General features: G+C 43.8%; 1 protein-coding gene and 2 pseudogenes across 1 annotated transcript; all 3 read right to left on the reverse strand.

Annotated features, from left to right (window-relative positions):
- The window catches only part of LOC111836240 (uncharacterized), a 46,735-nt pseudogene extending 25,623 nt beyond the window's left edge, over positions 1-21,112 (reverse strand).
- On the reverse strand, positions 614-15,577 carry LOC111836238 (uncharacterized; annotated as a pseudogene).
- LOC140577615 (uncharacterized) lies at positions 17,093-21,446 on the reverse strand. Its single transcript, XM_072713953.1, has 5 exons — positions 21,211-21,446; positions 20,625-20,679; positions 18,906-19,094; positions 18,346-18,457; positions 17,093-18,142 (listed from the first exon to the last, which is right to left on the reverse strand). The coding sequence occupies exons 3-5, from the start codon at positions 19,059-19,061 to the stop codon at positions 17,286-17,288; spliced, it is 1,125 nt and encodes a 374-aa protein (XP_072570054.1). The 5' UTR covers positions 19,062-19,094; positions 20,625-20,679; positions 21,211-21,446; the 3' UTR covers positions 17,093-17,285.
- Positions 21,447-22,289: the final 843 nt, after the last annotated feature.

A 22,289-nucleotide genomic window follows, 5' to 3' on the forward strand; every position in this document is an offset into this window, starting at 1 on the left:
GATTCCCAGACGTCTTCATAAGCTGGCCAGTGAAAGAGCCCAAAAACTTTTCTTCAAAAAACTATCCCATAAGCATTAGAATAAAAAATATCTGAAACAAAATCGAAATGCTTGCAAATGGGTGAACATTTTAATATTCATTAATCTGTTTGTCCTTATTTATGATTCGGGCGTGCTGCTGTGCAGGAAGTGACCGATTTGTAATCACCCATCCAATTACTACCCTTACAAAATAAACACGCGTCCTTTTCCTTTGGATTGTCTGTGAGAACTCAAACTTAAACTACATCTTAACCAAAACTAGAAACAAACTGTACATGTGAACATAAACAGTAAAGTGCACCAGCCAATAAAGGACATGAGGAACCTGGACAGTCTGCCTTTAAAAGATAAAAGGGAAGATCTCTGTGAGGCCCATCTGTGCTTCCTACCCAGGGATGAGGTCTTCCTGCAGGACTGTAGGGGGGCTGTATTTAAGGCTCCATGTTTGTTGTCGAGTTCCTTCCCAGTCAGCACCTCGACTTTGGCCATTAGGAGCAGCATGGACCACGGCAGCGGTATCAACACTGTATGTACATGTACCCAAAGAACTCAAAAAGCACTCCACCCTGTCTCCAGGTGAACAACTTTTATTGTCAATCAAGTTTGTGATTTTTCTGACCAAGGAATAGTGTGGTTGCTGAAGGTCAAACCCAGCTGAGTAACCCTGCTATCAGCTACCGACTTCCAGCAATCCCTCACAGTGGTTGGACAGTATCAGTTCCACAAGAAACATCAGTCAAGCTCAGGATATACAGGCCATCGTCTGTGACTACAGCCTACACACAATTATACAGCAAAATGTTCATTAATCACACTATCACTGCTTCCCCTGAGTCAGTGCATGTCACTTTAGTTCTCCTCAGTAACTGAAGCTTATCCAACATTGGGAGCACTGGTAAGGCCTCTCCCCGTGTGAATCCGCAGGTGTTTTCTTAGGGTCCCTACTTGAGTGAACTTCTTTCCACACTGGGAGCACTGGTAAGGCCTCTCCCCGTGTGAATCCGCAGGTGTTTTGTTAGGGTCCCTACTTGAGTGAACTTCTTTCCACACTGGGAGCACTGGTAAGGCCTCTCCCCTGTGTGAATCCGCAGGTGAATTTTGAGGGTTCCTACTTGACTGAAATTCTTCTTACAATAGGAACACTGGTAGGGCCTCTCCCCAGTGTGAATCCGCTGGTGTTCTGTTAGTTTTCCTAAAGCACTGAAACTGTTCCCACACTGAGAGCACTGGAAGGGCCGCTCTCCTGTGTGAATCCGCTGGTGTTTCTTTAAGTTTGTTAAATGACTGAAGCTCTTCCCACACTGGGAGCACTGGTAGGGCCTCTCCCCTGTGTGAATCCGCTGGTGGTCCTTTAAGTTTCCTAAATGACTGAAGCTCTTCCCACACTGGGAGCACTGGTAAGGTCTCTCCCCCGTGTGAATCCGCTCATGCTTCTTTAGTTTCTCTAAAGCACTGAAGGTCTTCTCACACTGGGAGCAGTGGTATGGCTTCACCCCAGTGTGTGTGTGCTCATGCACCTTTAGGGCTCTTAAATGACTGAAGCTGTTCCCACACTGGGAGCACTGGTAGGGCCTCTCCCCTGTGTGAATCCGCTGGTGCTTCTTTAGGACTCCTGCTTGAGTGAAGCTCTTCCCACACTGGGAGCATTGGTAGGGCCTCTCCCCTGTGTGAATCCGCTGGTGATTCTTTAGGCTTCCTACATGACTGAAGCTCTTTCCACACTGGGAGCACTGGTATGGCTTCTCCCCCGTGTGAATCCGCTGGTGGTACTTTAGGTTTCCTAACTGACCAAAGGTCTTCCCACACTGCAAGCACTGGTAGGGTCTTTCCCCTGTATGAATTGGCTGGTGCTTCTTTAGGGCTCCTAATTGACCAAAGCTCTTCCCACACTGGGAGCAGTGGTAGGGCCTCTCCCCTGTGTGAATCCGCTGGTGATTCTTTAGGTTTGCGACATAACTGAAGCTCTTCCCACACTCAGAACACTGGTAGGGCCTCTCCCCTGTGTGATTCCGCTGGTGGATCTTTAGGTATCGTAAATAACTGAAACACTTCTCACATTGGGAGCACTGGTATGGCTTCACTCCAGTGTGAGTCCGCTCGTGTTCCTTTAGAGGCCCTACATGACTGAAGCTCTTCCCACACTGGGAGCACTGGTAGGGCCCCTCCCCAATGTGAATCAGCTGGTGCTTCTTTAGGTGTCCTAAATGACTGAACCTCTTCCCACAATGGGAGCAGCAGAGAATATTTAGTATCACACTGGGGTCAAACTTCTCAGGGTGGGATTTCTTGATGTGTCTCTGGACGTAAGTCTCTGACGTATAAGGCAGTATAGGACAGTAAGGACAAGGGAACTTGTTCATTCTCCTCCCTGATACGAGAACTTGGACTGAACAAAGAGGCATAGAGAAGAGCAAACATAAGTTTGGTAATAGGAACAAAAGTGATGGATTTAGGAGAAAAGTCTATTGCAGTCTAGAACAAGAATTCAGTAATACAAACTGTAGACAGCACTAGATATCTGTGTGATGCTGCATGTGGAATTTTCTGGAAGCTCGAAGATGTTTCTATAGTCACCTGGGATTGGAGGTCTGACACTCCCAGTCAGCTTCTCCTCAGTCACGTCCTGAAACACTGTTTCTTCTTTCACCTCCCCATTAAAGACGGGACACGCTGTACTCTCTGCTTTCTGAGGAAAGGAGAATACAGTCAAAAATTCTTCTGTAAAGAGTTCAACTGGTCTATGGGACTGAAAGCAACATGTTTCAGCATCACACAAAGAAGCAGGGCCAGATCTACCAATGTCTTTACCATGTATCATACAGGACACATTTTTCCTGACTGATACTGAACACAAGCTGCCCTCAAGCTGCTGCTCTCTCTCCACTCCTAATCCATCTAAGCAGCTCACTGCTGAAGGTACTACAGGGTAAAAGCACAGGTGACATGACAGCAGGCCTGTGAAGGTGTTTAGATACAGACTCACTGTCATAGTTACACTGCTGGAGGCAGGACACACAGAGACTGTGAAAATCCCAGATGACTTCAGAAAGGTCAAGGTTCATGCAGTTGCCTGGATACTAACAAGCAAGACGAGCAACCTGTGAGTGCAGAAGGCAGCTGGGCCCCACACCAGCAGCGCTCCATTTCGCCTCGTCAGGGCTGCTGTGCCCGGCCCCGTCCACATCCGATATGAGGACGTCCTGCGCTTCCTCCTTCACATCTGCCACACTTAGCTGGGGAGGTTTCTGGTCCATGCTGCAGCTGACCACAGCCCTGCAGGGGGACGTCTGTGAGCAGAAAGGGAACGATGAACATGCATTGAAGCTGTTCATTTACCAGAACCACGATAGAGACAATATATCTTTCCTGTAGCATCAGGCATGAAGCTTTCAGCTCTGCTCTAACTGGGTCATCAGGATGAAGATCTGAAGCATATGGAAAATTTTCCTACTGAATGGTGGGGTGTGGCTCTGTGCCTGTGATAAGAAGGTTGCAGTTCAAATCCAGCAGCTGATGGAGCTGCCATATCAGTGTTGGGTCCGTCACCAAGGCTGTGGTCCTGAACGCAGCTAAATAAAGTAAACTTGGCTTGAAATACACACCAGACTAAAAAGTAATTGCTAGATATTATTCCTCCAATGCACAAAACGAACCATCATCTGTAAAACAATAACAAACTAGATGTTGTGGGAACAAGCATAATCCCTGCCATAGGTCTAATGGAACCCCTCCCCCCATCTAATCCCTACTCCTCCCCACACCCCCAGCCTCTGCTATCTCTAGCCTCCCTACACACCCTCCTCACCTCCCTAAAAATATTTTATTAAAACTCCTTTGTTCTTTTAATAAAACTTTGTGTGACTTATTTCAGTGTAACCAGGTTCACCAGTATATATGCGTCTTTGGCGGTCTTCTCATATGCCACTAAGGCTGGGGCGAAATAGCAAAAAAAAACAATATCTTGATATTTTAGATCACAGTATCAATATTCAATATATATTGATATTAAAACTTCTATACAAAATTTTAAAAGGACAGAAAGTCAGAATGAATTATGGTTTTATTTATTCACATCAATGTTTTCCAACTAGAAAACATAAGAAGTGTCTCTCTGCTGAGCAGAACAATCATATAAAATCAAAAAAAAAAAACACTACTTAGAAAAAATACAAGCTTTCGTTCCTCTACTGATGTTTCATGAACTAAAAGAAACACAAATTGACTAAATACAAAGAGCCCCAGAAGAGTCATGGAAAGAAGAAATGTGCGTGAGAGATGTGCGTGAGGTATGTGCGTGAGGTGTGCGTGAGGTATGTGCGTGAGAGATGTGCGTGAGAGATGTGCGTGAGATATGTGCGTGAGGTATGTGCGTGAGGTGTGCGTGAGATATGTGCGTGAGATATGCGTGAGGTGTGCGTGAAAGATGTGCGTGAGGTGTGCGTGAGGTGTGCGCGAGATGTGGGCGAGATGTGCGTGAGGTGTGCGTGAGATGTGAGTCCTTCAGAGCTGGTTCAGATTTAATCCCACCCCCAGCATATTTAATCCACCTGCTATCCATATTTTATGGAAGCACATCGCATTCACAAACGACAGAGTCACTTTCTCATAATTATGACCTATTATCATGTAAACACGAGAAAAGGTAAATATGTAAATACGAGATCAGGAACTAATTTTTTTTAATCAGATGCCTTCCCTCTCAATTATCACTTACTATCTTGTAATTACCGGAAAAGACCTCATAATTATGATAGGGTTCATAGACGTTTTGATCAAATCATTTCCATTACTTTTCCGGGACTTCAACCTAAATTCCCAAGAATCGATTCAAAGAAAGTTTTTTGTTCCACCCACTCAAGAAAAGTGAACTATGTTACGTGATCATCATTGTATGACACCATTACAAACATATACCTTGTGTAGAGGAAACAGCTGTTATAATCTTGCATTCATTCTTTGGCTATGGATGTACACTATATGGACAAAAGTATTCGGACATACCTCTTAATCGTTGAATTTAGGCATTTCATTCAGACAAATTGTTACAGGTGTATAAAATCGAGCACCTAGCCATGCAGTCAGGTTTACAAACATTTTGTAAAAGAAAGTTTTGTTTCCTATGACTGAGTAAAAATGTTTTAGCGCCAATTCTTGGTGATTTAAAAGCAACAGACTATCGTAGTCCTTGCGATGTCGCGAACAGCATGTACATGAAATGCCATGTTTAATTATGCGTAATAAATAATTTGATTAGTTAGATTAATCGGTAGATTACTTGATTGTTAATATAATCGATAGTGACAGCCCTAGTGACCATTTGAATGACACCCACTCACATACACATCTTTATTTTTATATGGTCTGATACTTCAAAGAAACAATCTTTTTCCCCCACAGATAGCACATTAAGTATTTATATGCAAAGCACATATTTTGTCAGATATTTTGACTTCATACAGTTTTCACACATTCTACACTTCAAGTTAACATTTCTTTATTATACATAATAATCATTTTCTCCTTTAACATCTACAAAACCACAGCAAATGAATGACGCGGACAATACACATACATACTCACACTTTTGAAATAACATTAGATACCTCAGCTCATCACATTCTATAACATTTTGGGTACACTTCAACTTAACATTATTTCGTAATTCTTACAACATAAGACACACTATACAACAATCAATAAAATGCATTACAGACCGAACCCTTTGCCCTTGACTGGAAAAATATTAGGTCTATCGGACATTTTTAAACGCAGGGTTTTTTGAAGGACGTGTTTTTATGCCGCCTGCACGCGGTATAAACGCCTCAACCGCCTCCGGAAAGTATAATTAAGCTACTCCGCGAAAAACACTGGGTTATATTACGGATGTTGATTAAAAAACATCGTTTTTCAAAAATCTCACGACTTTTCCAAAACTTTCTGATATTTTCTAGGTCTGGAAAAGATGAATTCTTAATTCCATGATTTTTTCAGATTTTCATGACCATACGAATCGAAACCAGGACCTCCTTTGTTTTTTCTTTTGGGAATGCAGTGCGCGTACGTGTAATTTTGCTAAGGGCCCCCAAAAAGGCTTTGGACGGCACCTAACATCGGCATCGGGATACCAGCCTTAGTATTACTTAGTATCGGATCAAAATGAAAACCAACTGCAGTATCCATGATACTCACCCTACATCCCTCACATTTCTTCCTGCTCCTCCGGTGCCGAGCAGAACTTAACGCCAAGACGTAATGACCATAATGACGTAATACGCAATACGATAAACGCCATGACGCTGTCTACTCCTGCTGTGGCCACACCTCATTTGTTCCCGAATATTTGCACATTTACACACGGACGCGCACACACACGCGCACTATTCATTCATTCATTTATACGTTGAATTGAACATTTGTCAAAAAGTATCAAGTATCATATCAAGTATTAGTGAAAATCCTCCGCAATTTTATGTCAATTTATTATTAACATTGGTAACTGGGTCTTTGCTTCTGCATTTTAGTCAAGACATATATTTTATAAAACTGGTGACGTTTTATGGATTTAGATCTAAAAATATTTGGCAATATTGTGCCAAGAACTGAGCCAGATGATACAGTAATGGACAAAAGCTTGTATGTCGTTGAAAGAACATCCACACTGCTTCTCTCCCACCATACCAACAGCTGCATTTCCAAGGACCCCACTGTCTAACTCCTCAAATATGCATATGACACAATAGTCACTGGACTCATCAGTAATGGTGACGTGTCCGCATACAGGTGGGAGGTTGAACACCTGGCCTGCTGGGGTGGTCATAATGACCAGGAGCTGATCATGCTCAAAACCATGGAGATGACAGTGGACCTCAGGAGGAGCCTCCCAACACTGCCCCCCCCCCCCATACTCAGTATCGCTGTATCTGCAATGGAAACCTTTAACCTGCCCCCTGCCAGACCTGTATTTGTCCCGAGTCAGGAAAAAATCAGAGAAAAATCACCACAGACCCCTCACACCAAGGAAGGACATGACCTCGTTCAATGTCTCTCTACCAGGTGCTACAGACCACCGTGCACCAACACAAACAGGCACCCTCCCCAACAGCTGACCCAATTGCTTCTGCTTAGTTTGCATTTAGAATTTTTAATTTAATTAATTTAGAATTTGGTGATCAGTGGTCATTGTTAACACACCACAGCACATAGTGCGCAACAACGAAATGTGTCCTCTGCATTTAACTGGAGTTACCAAGCTGCCCACAGAACCACACAAAGGTTAACTGGAGTTACCAAGCTGCCCACAGAACCACACAAAGGTTAACTGGAGTTACCAAGCTGCCCACAGAACCACAAGAAGGTTAACAGGAGTTACCAAGCTGCCCACAGAACCACAAGAAGGTTAACTGGAGTTACCAAGCTGCCCACAGAACCACACGAAGGTTAATAGGAGTTACCAAGCTGCCCACAGAACCACACGGAGGTTAACTGGAGTTACCAAGCTGCCCACAGAACCACACGGAGGTTAACTGGAGTTACCAAGCTGCCCACAGAACCACACGGAGGTTAACTGGAGTTACCAAGCTGCCCACAGAACCACACGGAGGTTAACTGGAGTTACCAAGCTGCCCACAGAACCACACGGAGGTTAACTGGAGTTACCAAGCTGCCCACAGAACCACACGGAGGTTAACTGGAGTTACCAAGCTGCCCACAGAACCACACGAAGGTTAAGTGGAGTTACCAAGCTGCCCACAGATGGGTTGGCACCCCATCCAGGACTGTTCCATGCCTTTTGCCCACAGACACCAGAACCCCCATGAACCCAAATAGGATAAGCGGTTACAGAGAGTGAACTAAATGCCTCACTTGATACTGCCACCAGGTTGGACTGAGAACAAAGACGACTTGCAATTACTGCTGCAGATATATGACTATACATTTATGAGCAATTTCATTCCTGTTACAACAGTCTTACCATACATCTTATGATCCCTGTGAGAATATCATACAGATCATCCCAATCCTCGCTGTCTCCATTGGAACATCTTTCTCCCATTCCCATGGAAGTCTGCGGTATTACTGGTTTCCTCATTCCAAGCAGCCCTCTGGTGTGAACATATGTGAACAGATAAATCTGATTCTGTACCAGCAACCCTGAGCAGTACAAGCAGCAAGAGGGAAGATATGTAAAATAAATACCATGGCGGGCCCATAGAGGGTGTCAACGGGCCCATAGAGGGTGTCAACTTCTATTCACAATCAAACGGCCTTTTTCAGAGGCACTGGTGTAATAAAGTCTATTGTTTGCTGTAATGTAGATATATGATCAAGGTTTTTGAGAACGACACTGAATTATTTGTCTGTTGAAACAAATACTTCATTTGTCATGTTTAAAGAGAATGGAAAGCTGAAGGATATTCACCATGTTCAGAGCGGTAATGTGCAAAAAAAGTAGAGTCTGGGATTAGTTAAGCTAATGGATGGCAGCTGTCGGGGATTGGAGTGAAACGTAATTATAGTGAAACGTAATTATAGTGTGCTTGATATGGATGAGAAAAGTTAATGATGTTACAGCATGAAAGAGCATATATTTTACAGACTTCTAAACATGTTCATAAATTGGTGAAATACATTTCATCAGAACAGAATCCCTTAAGCATTAGAATCCAACATATGTGTAACAAATCCAAATCCTTGCAAATGTGTGCACATTTTTTATTTTTTATTTTATTTGATTGTTTGTTCATTTATTTACATACAACTTAGGGAACACTGCTGTACAGGAAGTGGATGACCCATTTGGAATCACATTTGCAATAACTGCCCATGTAAAATAAAAGCATCCTTTTTCTTTTCATCGTCCGTGAGAACAATTAAACTTGTCTAATGTTCTCCTCATTGACTTAAGTGCCTCCCACACTGGGAGCACTGGTAGGGCCTCTATCTTGTGTGAATCCGCTGGTGCTTCTTTAGGGCTCCTACTTGAGTGAACCTCTTCCCACACTGGGAGCACTGGTAGGGTCTCTCCCCTGTGTGAATCCGCAGGTGGATCTTTAGGGTTCCTACTTGACTGAAGCTCTTCTTACAATAAGGACACTGGTAGGGCCTCTCCCCTGTGTGAATCCGCTGGTGCTCCTTTAGTTTTCCTAAAGCACTAAAACTGTTCCCACACTGGGAACACTGGAAGGGCCTCTCTCCTGTGTGAATCCGCTGGTGCTTCTTTAGAACTCCGGCTTGAATGAAGCTCTTCCCACACTCGGAACACTGGTAGGGCCTCTCCCCTGTGTGAATGCGCTGGTGGTGCTTTAGGTTTCCTACTTGACTAAAGGTCTTCCCACACTGGGAGCATTGGTAGGGCCTCTCCCCTGTGTGAATACGCAGGTGGATCTTTAGTGTTCCTACATGACTGAAGCTCTTCTTACAGTAGGAACAGTGGTAGGGCCTCTCCCCTGTGTGAATCCGTTGGTGCTCCTTTAGTTTTTCTAAAGCGCTAAAGCTATTCCCACACTGGGAGCACTGGTAGGGCCTCTCCCCTGTGTGAATCCACTGGTGCTTCTTTAGGTTCGTTAAATGAATGAAGCTCTTCCCACACTGGGAGCACTGGTAGGGCCTCTCCCCTGTATGAATCCGCTGGTGGTCCTTTAGGTTTCCTAAATGAATGAAGCTTTTCCCACACTGGGAGCACTGGTAGGGCCTCTCCCCTGTGTGGATCCGCTGGTGCTTCTTTAGTTTTTCCAAAACACTGAAGCTCTTCTCACACTTGGAGCAATGGTACGGCTTCTCTCCTGTGTGAATCCGCTGGTGTGTCTTTAGGACGCCTGCTTGAGTGAAGCTCTTCCCACACTGGGAACACTGGTAGGGCCTCTCTCCTGTGTGAATCTGCTGGTGTGTCTTTAAGACGCCTGCTTGAGTAAAGCTCTTCCCACACTGCAAGCACTGGTAGGGTCTCTCCCCTGTGTGGATCCGCTGGTGCTTCTTCAGGTTTTCTACTCGAGTGAAGCTCTTCCCACACTGCAAGCACTGGTAGGGTCTTTCCCCTGTGTGAATCCGCTGATGATACTTTAGGTTTATTACCTGACTGAAGCTCTTCCCACACTCGGAACACTGGTAGGGCCTCTCCCCTGTGTGATACCGCTGGTGTTTCTTTAGGTATCTTAAATGACTAAAGCTCTTCTCACACTGGAAGCACTGGTAAGGCCTTTCCCCAGTGTGAGTCTGCTCATGCTCCTTTAGGGCTCCTACATGACTGAAGCTTTTCCCACAATGGGAGCACTTGAAGGGCCTCTCCCCTGTGTGAGTCCGCTGGTGCTTCTTTAGGTATCTTAAATGACTAAAGCTCTTCTCACACTGGAAGCACTTGTACAGCTTTTCCCCAGTGTGAGTCTGCTCATGCTCCTTTAGGACTCCGACATGACTGAAGCTCTTACCACAATGGGAGCAGCAGAGAAGTTTCAGTATCACACTGGGGTCAAACTTCTCGGGGTGGGATTTCTTGATGTGTCTCTGGACGAAAATCTCTGATGTATAAGGTAGTATTGGACAGTGAGGACAAGGGAACTTGTTCATTCTCCTCCCTGGAATGAGAGTTTGGACTGAATAAGGAGGCATGAAGAAGAGCATGCACCATGTGGAATTTCCTGGAAGCTGGAAGATGTTTCTATAGTCACCTGGGATTGGAGGTCTGACACTCCAAGCCACTTTCTCCTCAGTCACATCCTGAAACACTGTTTCTTCTTTCACCTCCCCATTAAAGACGGGACACACTGTACTCTCTGCTTTCTACAGAAGAGAGGAGAGAGTCAAAATTCTTCTGTAAAGAGTTCATCTGGTCTATGGGACTGAAAGCAACATGTTTCAGAATCACACAAAGAAGCAGGGCCAGATCTACCAATGTCTTTACCAGGTATCATACAGGACACATTTTTCATGACTGATACTGAACACAAGCTGCCCTCAAGCTGCTGCTCTCTCTCCACTCCTAGTCCATCTAAGCAGCTCACTGCTGAAGGTACTACAGGGTAAAAGCACAGGTGACATGACAGCAGGCCTGTGAAGGTGTTTAAATACAGACTCACTGTCATAGTTAAAAGGCTGGAGGCAGGACACACAGAGACTGTGTTTGAACAGCGGTTAAACAGACTGCATCCTTTGAAGGCTGCATTCGAAGACTGAATGCGTCTCAGTGGCACGATCAGGCTGTCCCATGTCGATGACTCCTTCAAATTTGGTTTTGAAATGTGTACTTCTTTTGCCGAGTTACGAAGGATGCACCGGATGGATTCATACAGCCCAACACATCCTAAGATTTACTGTACAGAGGGCCTTCAAAGAACGCAACCTACAAAGGCTATACCGTCGAAGACCAGGTCCTTCCAAGAATGCTGCCCCTGAATTCAGACACAGAAGTTGTAAAATCCCAAATGACTTCATAAATGTCAAGGTTAATGTGGTCGCCTGGATACTACCAAGCAAGGTGAACAACCTGTGAGTGCAGAAGGCAGCTGGGCCCCACACCAGCAGCGCTCCATTTCGCCTCGTCAGGGCTGCTGTGCCCGGCCCCGTCCACATCCGATATGAGGACGTCCTGAGCTTCCTCCTTCACATCTGCCACACTTAGCTGGGGAGGTTTCTGGTCCATGCTGAAGCTGGCCACAGCCCTGCAGGGGGACGTCTGTGAGCAGAAAGGGAAAGAAGAACATGCATTGAAGTATTTCATTTAGCAGAATCATACACAGATGATGCATCTGTCCTGCAGCACCAGACACTGAGCTCTCAGTACGGCTCTAACTGGGTTAGCAGGTTGAAGATTTGAAGCACCTGGAAACTTGTCCTGCCTAATGTGGCAGTTTGTGGCTCTGTGGGATTCATATCACTGCTGGGCTCTTCAGCAAGGATATGTGTAAAGAATTCCTTTATACTTGTGCAAATGGCAAATAAAGTCTCATCATCATGGCTGGATGGACTTCTGAAGAGGATGCAGTCCTGGAGGCTGGAGCTGCCTCTACTCGACATGTCCATGGCCTGACCTGAAACAACAAAACTAAAGCGGAACTTACCAGCTTGGGGATCAAGTGCAGCCAGTCGTTCCGTGGCTTTGGTGAGAAGCCCACAGGTCACGTTCACGCTGCTCTGTTAGTAAATGCTTTTCATCTCCTCTGTCTGTCGTCCTGAGTGCAGCTAAAAAAAATGTGTATTTAGTTTGATGTACCCACCAAGCTAAAGTAAAAGTCATTGCTAGATATTAGTCCTCCAATGCACTAAATGAAGAAGCATCACTAAAACAGTGACAAACTAAATGATGTGGGAACGACGGTGGTGGTCTATTCCCCGGACGACCTCATCACAGCCCCCCCCCCCATCTAATGTGACTGGTGTCAAAATTTCAGCAGTTCCAGATCTCAGGCGGGGGGGCATGAGGGGGCACTTGAAGAGAACCTTTTTATCCCTTATGTTTGGGTGTCACTCATTTTCAATATTTACAAAAATAAACTGTACAAATACTTATTTTTCATACCCGTGACTCAGTGGCCTTCATTCATTTTCTGTAAAGAACAAGTAAAACTAGATAAATTTCTGCAGGAAAATACAAATGTTGTTGGCCGTACAGTTATGTGGATGCTAACACAAAGAAAGGTTTGAGTTTCCGGAAAGGAAGATGAAAGAGGGATGCAGGTAAAATATCAAAAAGAGAAATAAGAGCACACTTCTTAATTTCTGAAACATCTGAGAGGTGGAACGGAGTTTCTGCATCAATGGAAGGAATACAGAGGGACGCAAAAGAACGTATGAAGGAGGGTGGAACTGATGAAAGTTGGTTGCATAGTTCTGAGCTGCAAACTGGATGTTTTCAGCAAGTTTGGGGGTTTTATGTTGATTGACTGAATGGGAGCAGTTTGAAAAATTAGAAAGAGGGTCGAAAAAGAGGGATGAATGTGACATGTAAAAAAAAATACATTTGAGAAGTGGAATGCAGTTTGAGTGAAAATCTAGAAGGGCTTGAAAATCACAGGAATAACAAAGTAAATAAAAATAATAAATCTTAAGAATAATATGTGATTGATAAAAAAAATAAAAAATTCTACTGAGTGCACAGTGTTCACAGTGTTGCAGTCCCTGTCAAAACTTATAGCAGGATGGGCTTATCTGTCGCACCACAAAAGCAGGGGCGATGAACTGGGGGGGCCCTGAAACACAACATCCGCCAACAGCTCTTATTTTGCAGTCACTTGTAATATTACCGTTTTTCCAATACCTGGGTAGCATTCTGTCACAGCACTGCAGTGTTAACTAGAGATGCCCCAATCTGACCCGATATTTGGATCAGTACTGGCACCGATCCAGACCTATTAGACGGATTGGATATCACTCATACGTTACCGATCCATGTCCGATACTTAATCATTGTGAAAATATAGCCCCTGTTTCTTGTTAAATCAATCTGTACAATCAACCGGACGACAGCTCTTCCCTATTTCAGATGTGTTTCTGCAGCATTCAAGGTGAACACTAATGCTGCCTCTAAGTTTTGTGCCACTCATGGCGGGGGGGGGGGGGGCGAGGTAACCTCCATCTGCTGTGACATCATGTGGACACCCTTTGCGGTACGAGGAGCATAAGAACATCAGAGGGTCATGTTCTAGAAGTATTTTTTGATAGTACAACAGCAATTTGCAATCTTTGTAAAAACATCCAACTAAAGGCAACACACAATTGTGTGAGACAAACCAAGTAATACGGAAAAAGCAATGGATGAGTTGGGAGTTGCTAGCTTGGGACGCATCGCGCACTCACTGCAGCTTGTGACAGACGAGGGGCCGCACTGCAGCTTGAGACAGACGAGGGGCCGCACTGCAGCTTGTGACAGACGAGGGGCCGCACTGCAGCTTGTGACAGACGAGGGGCCGCACTGCAGCTTGTGACAGACGAGGGGCCGCACTGCAGCTTGTGACAGACGAGGGGCCGCACTGCAGCTTGTGACAGACGAGGGGCCGCACTGCAGCTTGTGACAGACGAGGGGCCGCTATCACAGCAAAGGGCAAGTGATGCTATTGCCAGTGGGAGAAAAATTGTGGTGCATTTGAAGCATCTGCCACTTGCGTATGCTTGTTTGCAAAATATTCAAATTGAATTGCAAATGCTTCATGACTCAAGGGTAAGAGCGGAAAGAGCAGGTGACGCAAATAATGCAGGCCAGACCGTCCCATTTGACAAGGCTTTATCTTTGACGTCAGATGAATGCAGCCTACAAAGGCTACACCTTCACAGACCACCTCCTTCCAAGGATGCAGCCCGTGAATTCAGACAGCCGGAACCTTGATTTGTGCTTCAGCTCATAATCAGTATTTGCTGGGTAGGAAAAAAGGCAGCACATCCATTCAGCGCTTATCCCCCCATCCAGATTTACCGAGAAGGTGCATTGCAGTAACGAGAAAAACAAATTATCGTAATTATGGCTTGCTATCTCCCAACTATGACCTCAGGTTCTCTTTTCTTTTGGGAGAGCAATGCCTTTCTCCTTTTTTACTGAACAGAAACAATTCAGTATACAATGAATGTGATACAACATAAGTGTAACATTCATAATAAAAAATGTATGTATACTACAAGGAATACACCGTACCGTAGACAAGCGCGGCAGGTATAACATAAGGCAGGGGTGGCCAATCTTATGCGCAAAGGGCCGGTGTGTATGCAGGTTTTCATTGCAAATCCCTAATTAGAGGACTGATTGGCTGAAGAGTCCTCACACCTGGGTTTGAACAGCTGACCTACAGGTTATCCCAAAAACCTGCATACACACCGGCCCTTTGCGGATAAAATTGTCCTAAGGAGAAACATTACAATAACACAGTGACAATGATGAGCACACCGACAAAACATTAATCTAAAGTTCTCTATTCAAATAAATATATATTTTTCTAATATATGGGATGTTCTTATAGTTTTCTTATTATTAGAAATTAACTGCAGAGAATCAAAAAATAATATAACCTCCTGGCAAAATTGTGAAAGCAATGTGATTCCGTAAAATGCTACATAGGGCCACGAAAAGACTTTGGATTATTGGTCAAACCGGTGTTATGGTGCATGTGGTGATGGCAGAGTCGTCAACTTTGGAAAACTGTAATACTCGGAACTGTTTATGCACATACTTTAGGATTACTTAAAATACATACTTGAAGAGTAATCTTTTTTCATAAGGGATTCAATTTTACATCCATAATCTGCTACATCACCCTTACAATTGCATGCGTGGTTGTTACATTTAAGTACTTTTCTTCATTAGCGTACGTCTTTTATTTATTTTACTCGGCTCCCCAAACTTGACGCATCTGCTTCCGCCCTCCGCAAAAATAAATGTATGGCGTGATACCGCGCTAGTCACCAGTTAACAGGATCAACACTTAAACCATAACACCGGCACCGACTTTTGACGTCGAAATACCAACCATGGTGTAATTTGGTATCGTGTCGAAAAGAAAACCAGTGGTATGGCCCGTCCATAATACTCACCCTATATCCCTCACATTCCTTCCTGCTACTCCGCTGCCCAGCAGAACTTACGTCAAGACGTAACGACCATAAAGACGTATTACGCAATACGTTTAACGGCATGACGTCCTCATTTTTTTCGGACGACAATTGTGCGTATGAGAAAAAGGCTCGATCTTAATTTTTCCAAGTATTAGTGAAAATCAACCACAGTTGTGTAATTCCATATATTGTTATCATTACTGACTGGGCTTCTGTAGGCATCTGCATTTTAGTAAAGACATTCACTTATGAAAAGTATGTTACGTTTTTATGAACGTAAATCTAAAAGTATTTTCGTCAATATTTTGCAAAGAACTGAGCCAGTTCATATAATAATGAACAAAAGTTTGTACGCTGGTGAAAGAATATATGCAACAATTAAATCCCCTCAAAACACCAAAGCCCTATAATATGTAATATTAAATTGCCCATTGTTTCATCTTCATTCACATAACAACACTGATGCATGTTCTCCCTCATTAAGAGCCATTACATCATATCGACACACAATATATCTTGCATAATGGGACTAAATGACTGCAGACCTGATGCTCTAGCATCTTTGATCATGAGGACCTTGGAAAGTTCTGGCCCATGTGAAGGACATCACTAGCCAACTAAGGCACCAATGCAAGGATTTGGTTTGTGGACTTCAGCTCGGCCTTTGACATCATCACCCAGGAGCTCCTCCACTTCAAACTCACCCAGTCCTCTCTGCCTGCCCCCACTTGTCACTGGATCAGCAACTTCCTCACAGACAGGAAGCAGCAGGTGAGGCTGGGGAGACTCAGATCCAGCTCCCACAGTCAGCACTGGTGCCCCCAGGGATGTGTGATCTCCCCACTGCTTCTCTCCCACCACACCAACGGCTGCATTTCCAAGGACTCCACTGTCTAAGTCCTCAAATGTGCATATGACACAATAGTCACTGGACTCATCAGTAATGGTGACGTGTCCGCATACAGGTGGGAGGTTGAACACCTGGCCTGCTGGGGTGGTCATAATGACCAGGAGCTGATCATGCTCAAAACCATGGAGATGACAGTGGACCTCAAGAGGAGCCTCCCAACACTGCCCCCCCATACTCAGTAGCACTGTATCTGCAATGGAAACCTTTTTTGGGAACTACAATCTTAAAGGACAAAAAAAAAATCACAAAAGCCCAGTAGAGGTTGTACTTCTTGAGAATGATGCAGAATTATTAGTGTGTTAAAACAAATACTTCATTTAACATGTTTGAATAGTATGAAAAATAGAATATTCAATAACGTGAAAATATTTGGTAACAACCTTAACTCACCATGTCCACAGTGGTAATGTACAAAAAACCAGTGTAGCCAGTGCTCAGTAAAGCTAATGGATGGCAGCTACTGGAGATTAGAGTAAAATGTAATGACTGATACAGATGGGATGGATAAAGTCAGCAATGGTACATGGAGAAGCAGATATCGACTGTCAAACATGTTCATAAACTGGCAAACACCTTAAGCACGAAAGTCAGAAATATCTGAAACAAAGCTAAATCTTTGCAAATGGGTGGCATTTTATTATTCTATTGTTTGTTCATTTATTTATTTACAATTCAGGGAACACTGCTGTGCAGGAAGTGGATGACCCGTTTGAAATCACCTTTCCAATTACTGGCCCTGCAAAATAAAAGCATCCTTTCTTTCGATTGTCTGTGAGTACAATTGAAATTTCTTACGTTCTCCTCAGTAACTAAAGCACCTCCCACTCTGGGAGCACTGGTAGGGCCTCTCCACTGTGTGAATCCGTTGGTGTTCCTTTAGTTTTTCTACAGCAGTGAAGCTGTTCCCACATTGGGAGCACTGGTATGGCCTCTCCCTTGTGTGAATCCGCTGGTGATTCCTTAGGGTTCCTGAATGACTGAAGCTCTTCTCACACTGGGAGCACTGGTAGGGCCTCTCTCCTGTGTGAATCCGCTGGTGTATCTTTAGGTTTCCTAACTGATTGAAGCGCTTCCCACACTGGAAGCACTGGCAGGGCCTCTCCCCTGTGTGAATCTGCTGGTGTCTCTTTAGTTTTGTCAAGTCATTGAAGCTCTTCTCACACTGGGAGCACTGGTAGGGCCTCTCCCCTGTGTGAATCCGCTGGTGTCTCTTTAGGGTTCCTAAACAACTGAAGCTCTTCCCACACTGGGAGCACTGGTAGGGCCTCTCTCCTGTGTGAATCCGCTGGTGTGTCTTTAGGGCCCCCATCTGACTGAAGCTCTCCACACACTGGGAGCACTGGTAGGGCCTCTCCCCTGTGTGAATCCGCCAGTGTGCCTTTAGTTTTTCTACAGCAGTGAAGCTGTTCCCACACTGGGAGCATTGATAGGGCCTCTCCCCTTTGTGAATCCGCTGGTGATTCTTTAGGATGCATGCTTGAGTGAAGCTCTTCCCACAATGGGAGCAGCAGAGAAGTTTCAGTATCACACTGGGGTCAAACTTCTCGGGGTGGGATTTCTTGATGTGTCTCTGGACGAAAATCTCTGACGTATATGGCAGTGTAGGACAGTAAGGACAGGGGAACTTCTTCACTCTCCACTCTGGTATGACATCTTGGACTGAAAAATGAGGGATGTAAAATAGCGAAGTAAGTTTGGAACTGGGTATTGAGAAGAAAAGTGATTCAGGAGAAATAAATCCACTGCAGTGAAGTCTAATTAAGCAAGAATTCAGTAGCAGTTTACATACAGCACTATATATCTGTTTGATGCAGCATGTGGAATTTTGTCGAAGCTGGAAGGTTTTTTTTTTTAATAGTCACCTGGGTTTGGAGGTCTGACACCCCCATCCAGCTTCTCCTCAGTCACGTCCTGAAACACTGTTTCTTCTTTCACCTCCCCATTAAAGACGGGACACACTGTACTCTCTGCTTTCTGAGGAAAAAAGAACAGTATCAGTAAAATTCTTCTGTAAAGAGTTTTTCACATTATTCTGTGAAGAGTTCAGAAGGTCTATGGGACTGAAAGCGACATGTTTCAGCATCACACAAAGAAGCAGGGCCAGATCTACCAATGTCTTTACCAGGTATCATACAGGACACATTTTTCCTGACTGATACTGAACACAAGCTGCCCTCAAGCTGCTGCTCTCTCTCCACTCATAATCCATCTAAGCAGCTCACTGCTGAAGGTACTACAGGGTAAAAGCACAGGTATCCCAATAGTTGAGCATATTTACAGTACAAACCTTGTCAATGAAATATGATGGCAAAAAAACAATCATTCATTAATCATAATTAAGGTGAAATGTTCAATTAATCGTGATACATCACCCAGCCATATTCAAGCAGTTGCCTGGATACTAACAAGCAAGACGAACAACCTGTGAGCGCAGAAGGCAGCTGGGCCCCACACCAGCAGCGCTCCATTTCGCCTCGTCAGGGCTGCTGTGCCCGGCCCCGTCCACATCCGATATGAGGACGTCCTGAGCTTCCTCCTTCACATCTGCCACACTTAGCTGGGGAGGTTTCTGGTCCATGCTGCAGCTGGCCACAGCCCTGCAGGGGGACGTCTGTGAGCAGAAAGGGATGAAGAACATGCTTTGAAGCTGTTCATTATACAGATCATGTATCTGTCCTGCACCATCAGGCTCTGAGCTCTCAGTCCTGCTCTAACTGGGTCATCAGGATGAAGGTCCGAAGCATCTGGAAACTTGTCCTGCCTAATGTAGCCGTGTGACTCTGCAGGATTGGACTCTGTGCCTGTGATCAAAAGGTTGCCAGTTCAATTCATATCATTGTTGGGCCCTTCAGCAAGGCCCCTAATGGCAGACACTATCCCAGAGGTGCTTGATTAATGGCTAACAATACCAGAGCACGGAAAGAGGACACGTGAAAACTATGGAAGTTTTTCTTGGACTTTATTATTTGCAACCCATAGATGACAATCCACAAATTGATATGGCACTTATGAAGATGCGAAACAGTGATATGTCTTTTAACCCTGTAAAACCCAAATATAAAAAAAAAATAGCACATTTTTTTCTCCTTCCAGATTGTAGAAGTCCTCTGACGCAGAAATGAACGAGTTTTTATTTTTTTTTTGTTTTAGTTAGTTTTTAGGGATATGTTGTAATATTGCAGCATTGGGCCTGGTTGGGAGCAGAACTTCTACATTTTGTACTCACACCCTCTAAAAAATATAAACACCTAAGGGTTAAATTTTACTGCTCATGTACCACCATAAGACTATACATTATGAATAATAATTGAACAACATTTGCATTTTTATCACTTATGATTTATTGATAATCATAATGTAGAAAACAGGATAAAATTGTATTTAGTCAACTACAGTAAAACTGGTCTAAGTCACCGGCTTGTAACTCGTCAATGTGCACAAGTCGACGCTCAAGCTAAAGTCCCGATTTTTCCTAATGATGTTTCCATTAAAATTCCTTGTGTAAATCGCCACTTATAAGTCGTTAAATTCCCTTAGTCGGTCGGGACCGGGATTTAGGTGACAACACAAATGAATGGATTTTCCTACCTGTAAATCGACACCCCAATCGCTGCATATATTTTTTTTTGTCATATTATTTACACATTACACTGAGGACACACAATACTGTCTGGCTCACCTATTATGATTACTACTTACCATACTAAAAGGATTGCATGCAACCCCCAGACCACTTACATCCCCCCATTCAAGAACATTATCACCTGTCCCTGAGTAATGCAGGAACCATCCCCCCTAAACATTCCTGAACATTCACAATTTGTTTCTGCCTAATGCAACAAGTAGTTGTTTGGGCAAACAAACAAGTACAGAAAAAATCCCAGGATCAAAATTTTTTAAAAATAAGATATATAGTTTTAAATACTGCTACAGAAAAAACTTCAAGCAACTAGAAGTAATGCATTCCTTTATGTAATTCAAAGTCCAAAACTGCAGCCAGGTAGGTCAAAACTCCAAAGTCTAACAAAGAAATTACATGCAGAACTTTGGAATCACCACAGACATTGCATATCTATTATTTTATTCGAGTTAGTATCTACACTGTAATAAACACAAAAAATATTTCAGGCATTTTACTTACTTGAATCTTCTTATATCCAGTCCAGTAAAACAAGGGGATGAGCTTCAAGTAGCGGCTGCAGGTTGAATGAGTTCATGACCAAATCGTCAGGTACATATACATATTTACTATCCAATAGCATTGCAAGGCTAAACAATATGACTCAATGACTATGTAAATGTGGTCTTTAAAAAAAAACAAAAAAACATTTAAAGGTATATTTTCAGGAGAGCTAAAGGTAATGTAGTAATTTTACAACAGTGGGCCTTGCAGGGTTGAATGTGCAGACACAAATTCCTATTTTAGACCAGGACTCGGCAACCCGCAGCTCGCGTGCCACGTGCGGCTTCTAACACTTGGCTGCGGCTATTCTCATAATGATAGACGAATTCACATTTTCATGTCTTAACATATTATGTAATACTTTCGTAAAGATAAATCGTTTATTTATGGTTTAATATTATTTTTCGTTTAGATATTTCTTCACCTATATCTGAATGAAGCGGTCCGTCACATGCTTCTGTTACGTTTTAACTGCATAATTTACATCTTCCTCAAAGTCATTCGCTAAAACGAGATTACGTCTCTGATTAAATGGTATGCTTACCGGAGTTTTTTTAAGCACCTGAGATTGGATGTACGTTTCAACGTTTATTAGGATTCCTAATTCTTTCATATAGGCTACTTTTTTTTAGTAAATCGTCATTTTGCACTGCTCGGTCAGCAGAGTAACAGTACTGAAGTGGAGAGTGAAGGGAAGACGACCGCAGAGCCAAAAGAAAGGAGGGATGAGGGTGAAGACTATCGCTACAGAACTAATCAGCGTTGTGCTGTTAGTCACCTTTGTACGGAGCCCCTAAGGGGTCAAGGGAGGAGAAAAAAAATGGCAGAAGAAAAGAAAAAAAGTAATGTTTTGCGTTACAACTTACAACCCAAAACTTTTGCGACATAAGGCAAAACTGTTGTGACTTTGAAGTGGAAATATGAGTAATCAGTCAGTGTAAGAAACATAATTGATCAGAAAACATGGAGCGTTTAATTGAATTTTACTTTGATCTTGGTCTACACTCTACAATATATGGACATTCAGTTTGTTCTCGGATCTAGGCATGATGTTCACATAAGTCTGAGGCAGATTAAGAGGATTTCATGTGAAAGGGGATTATTCCAACGGAAAAACTACTCCGACTTGGGTGATGTAATTAACTTTAATTTGTGAGCAGCTTTTGCACTCTGAGCAGCTTCATGGTTATCGATGGATGTATGCAAAATGCAGAATAAACGGACTTCATGTGAGAAAAGAGGGTGTGCATTTGATCTATATTAATTTATTATAAACATGAAACAAAAACAGGGGGTGACATGGTGGTGCAGTGGTTACCACTGTTGCCTCACACCTCTGGGACCCGGGTTCGAGTCTCCGCCTGGGTCACATGTGTGTGGAGTTTGCATGTTCTCCCCGTGTCGTCGTGGGGTTTCCCCCCACAGTCCAAAAACATGCTGAGGCTAATTGCCCTTAGGTGTGCGTGTATGAGTGAATGGTGTGTGAGTGTGCCCTGCAATGGGCTGGCCCCCCATCCAGGGTTGTTCCCTGCCTCATGCCCGTTGCTTCCAGGATAGGCTCCGGACCCCCCGCAACCCAGTAGGATAAGCGGGTTGGACAATGGATGGATGGATGAAACAAAA

The sequence above is a fragment of the Paramormyrops kingsleyae genome, chromosome 7 (assembly GCF_048594095.1).
Source record: "Paramormyrops kingsleyae isolate MSU_618 chromosome 7, PKINGS_0.4, whole genome shotgun sequence".
NCBI classification, from domain to species: domain Eukaryota; kingdom Metazoa; phylum Chordata; class Actinopteri; order Osteoglossiformes; family Mormyridae; genus Paramormyrops; species Paramormyrops kingsleyae.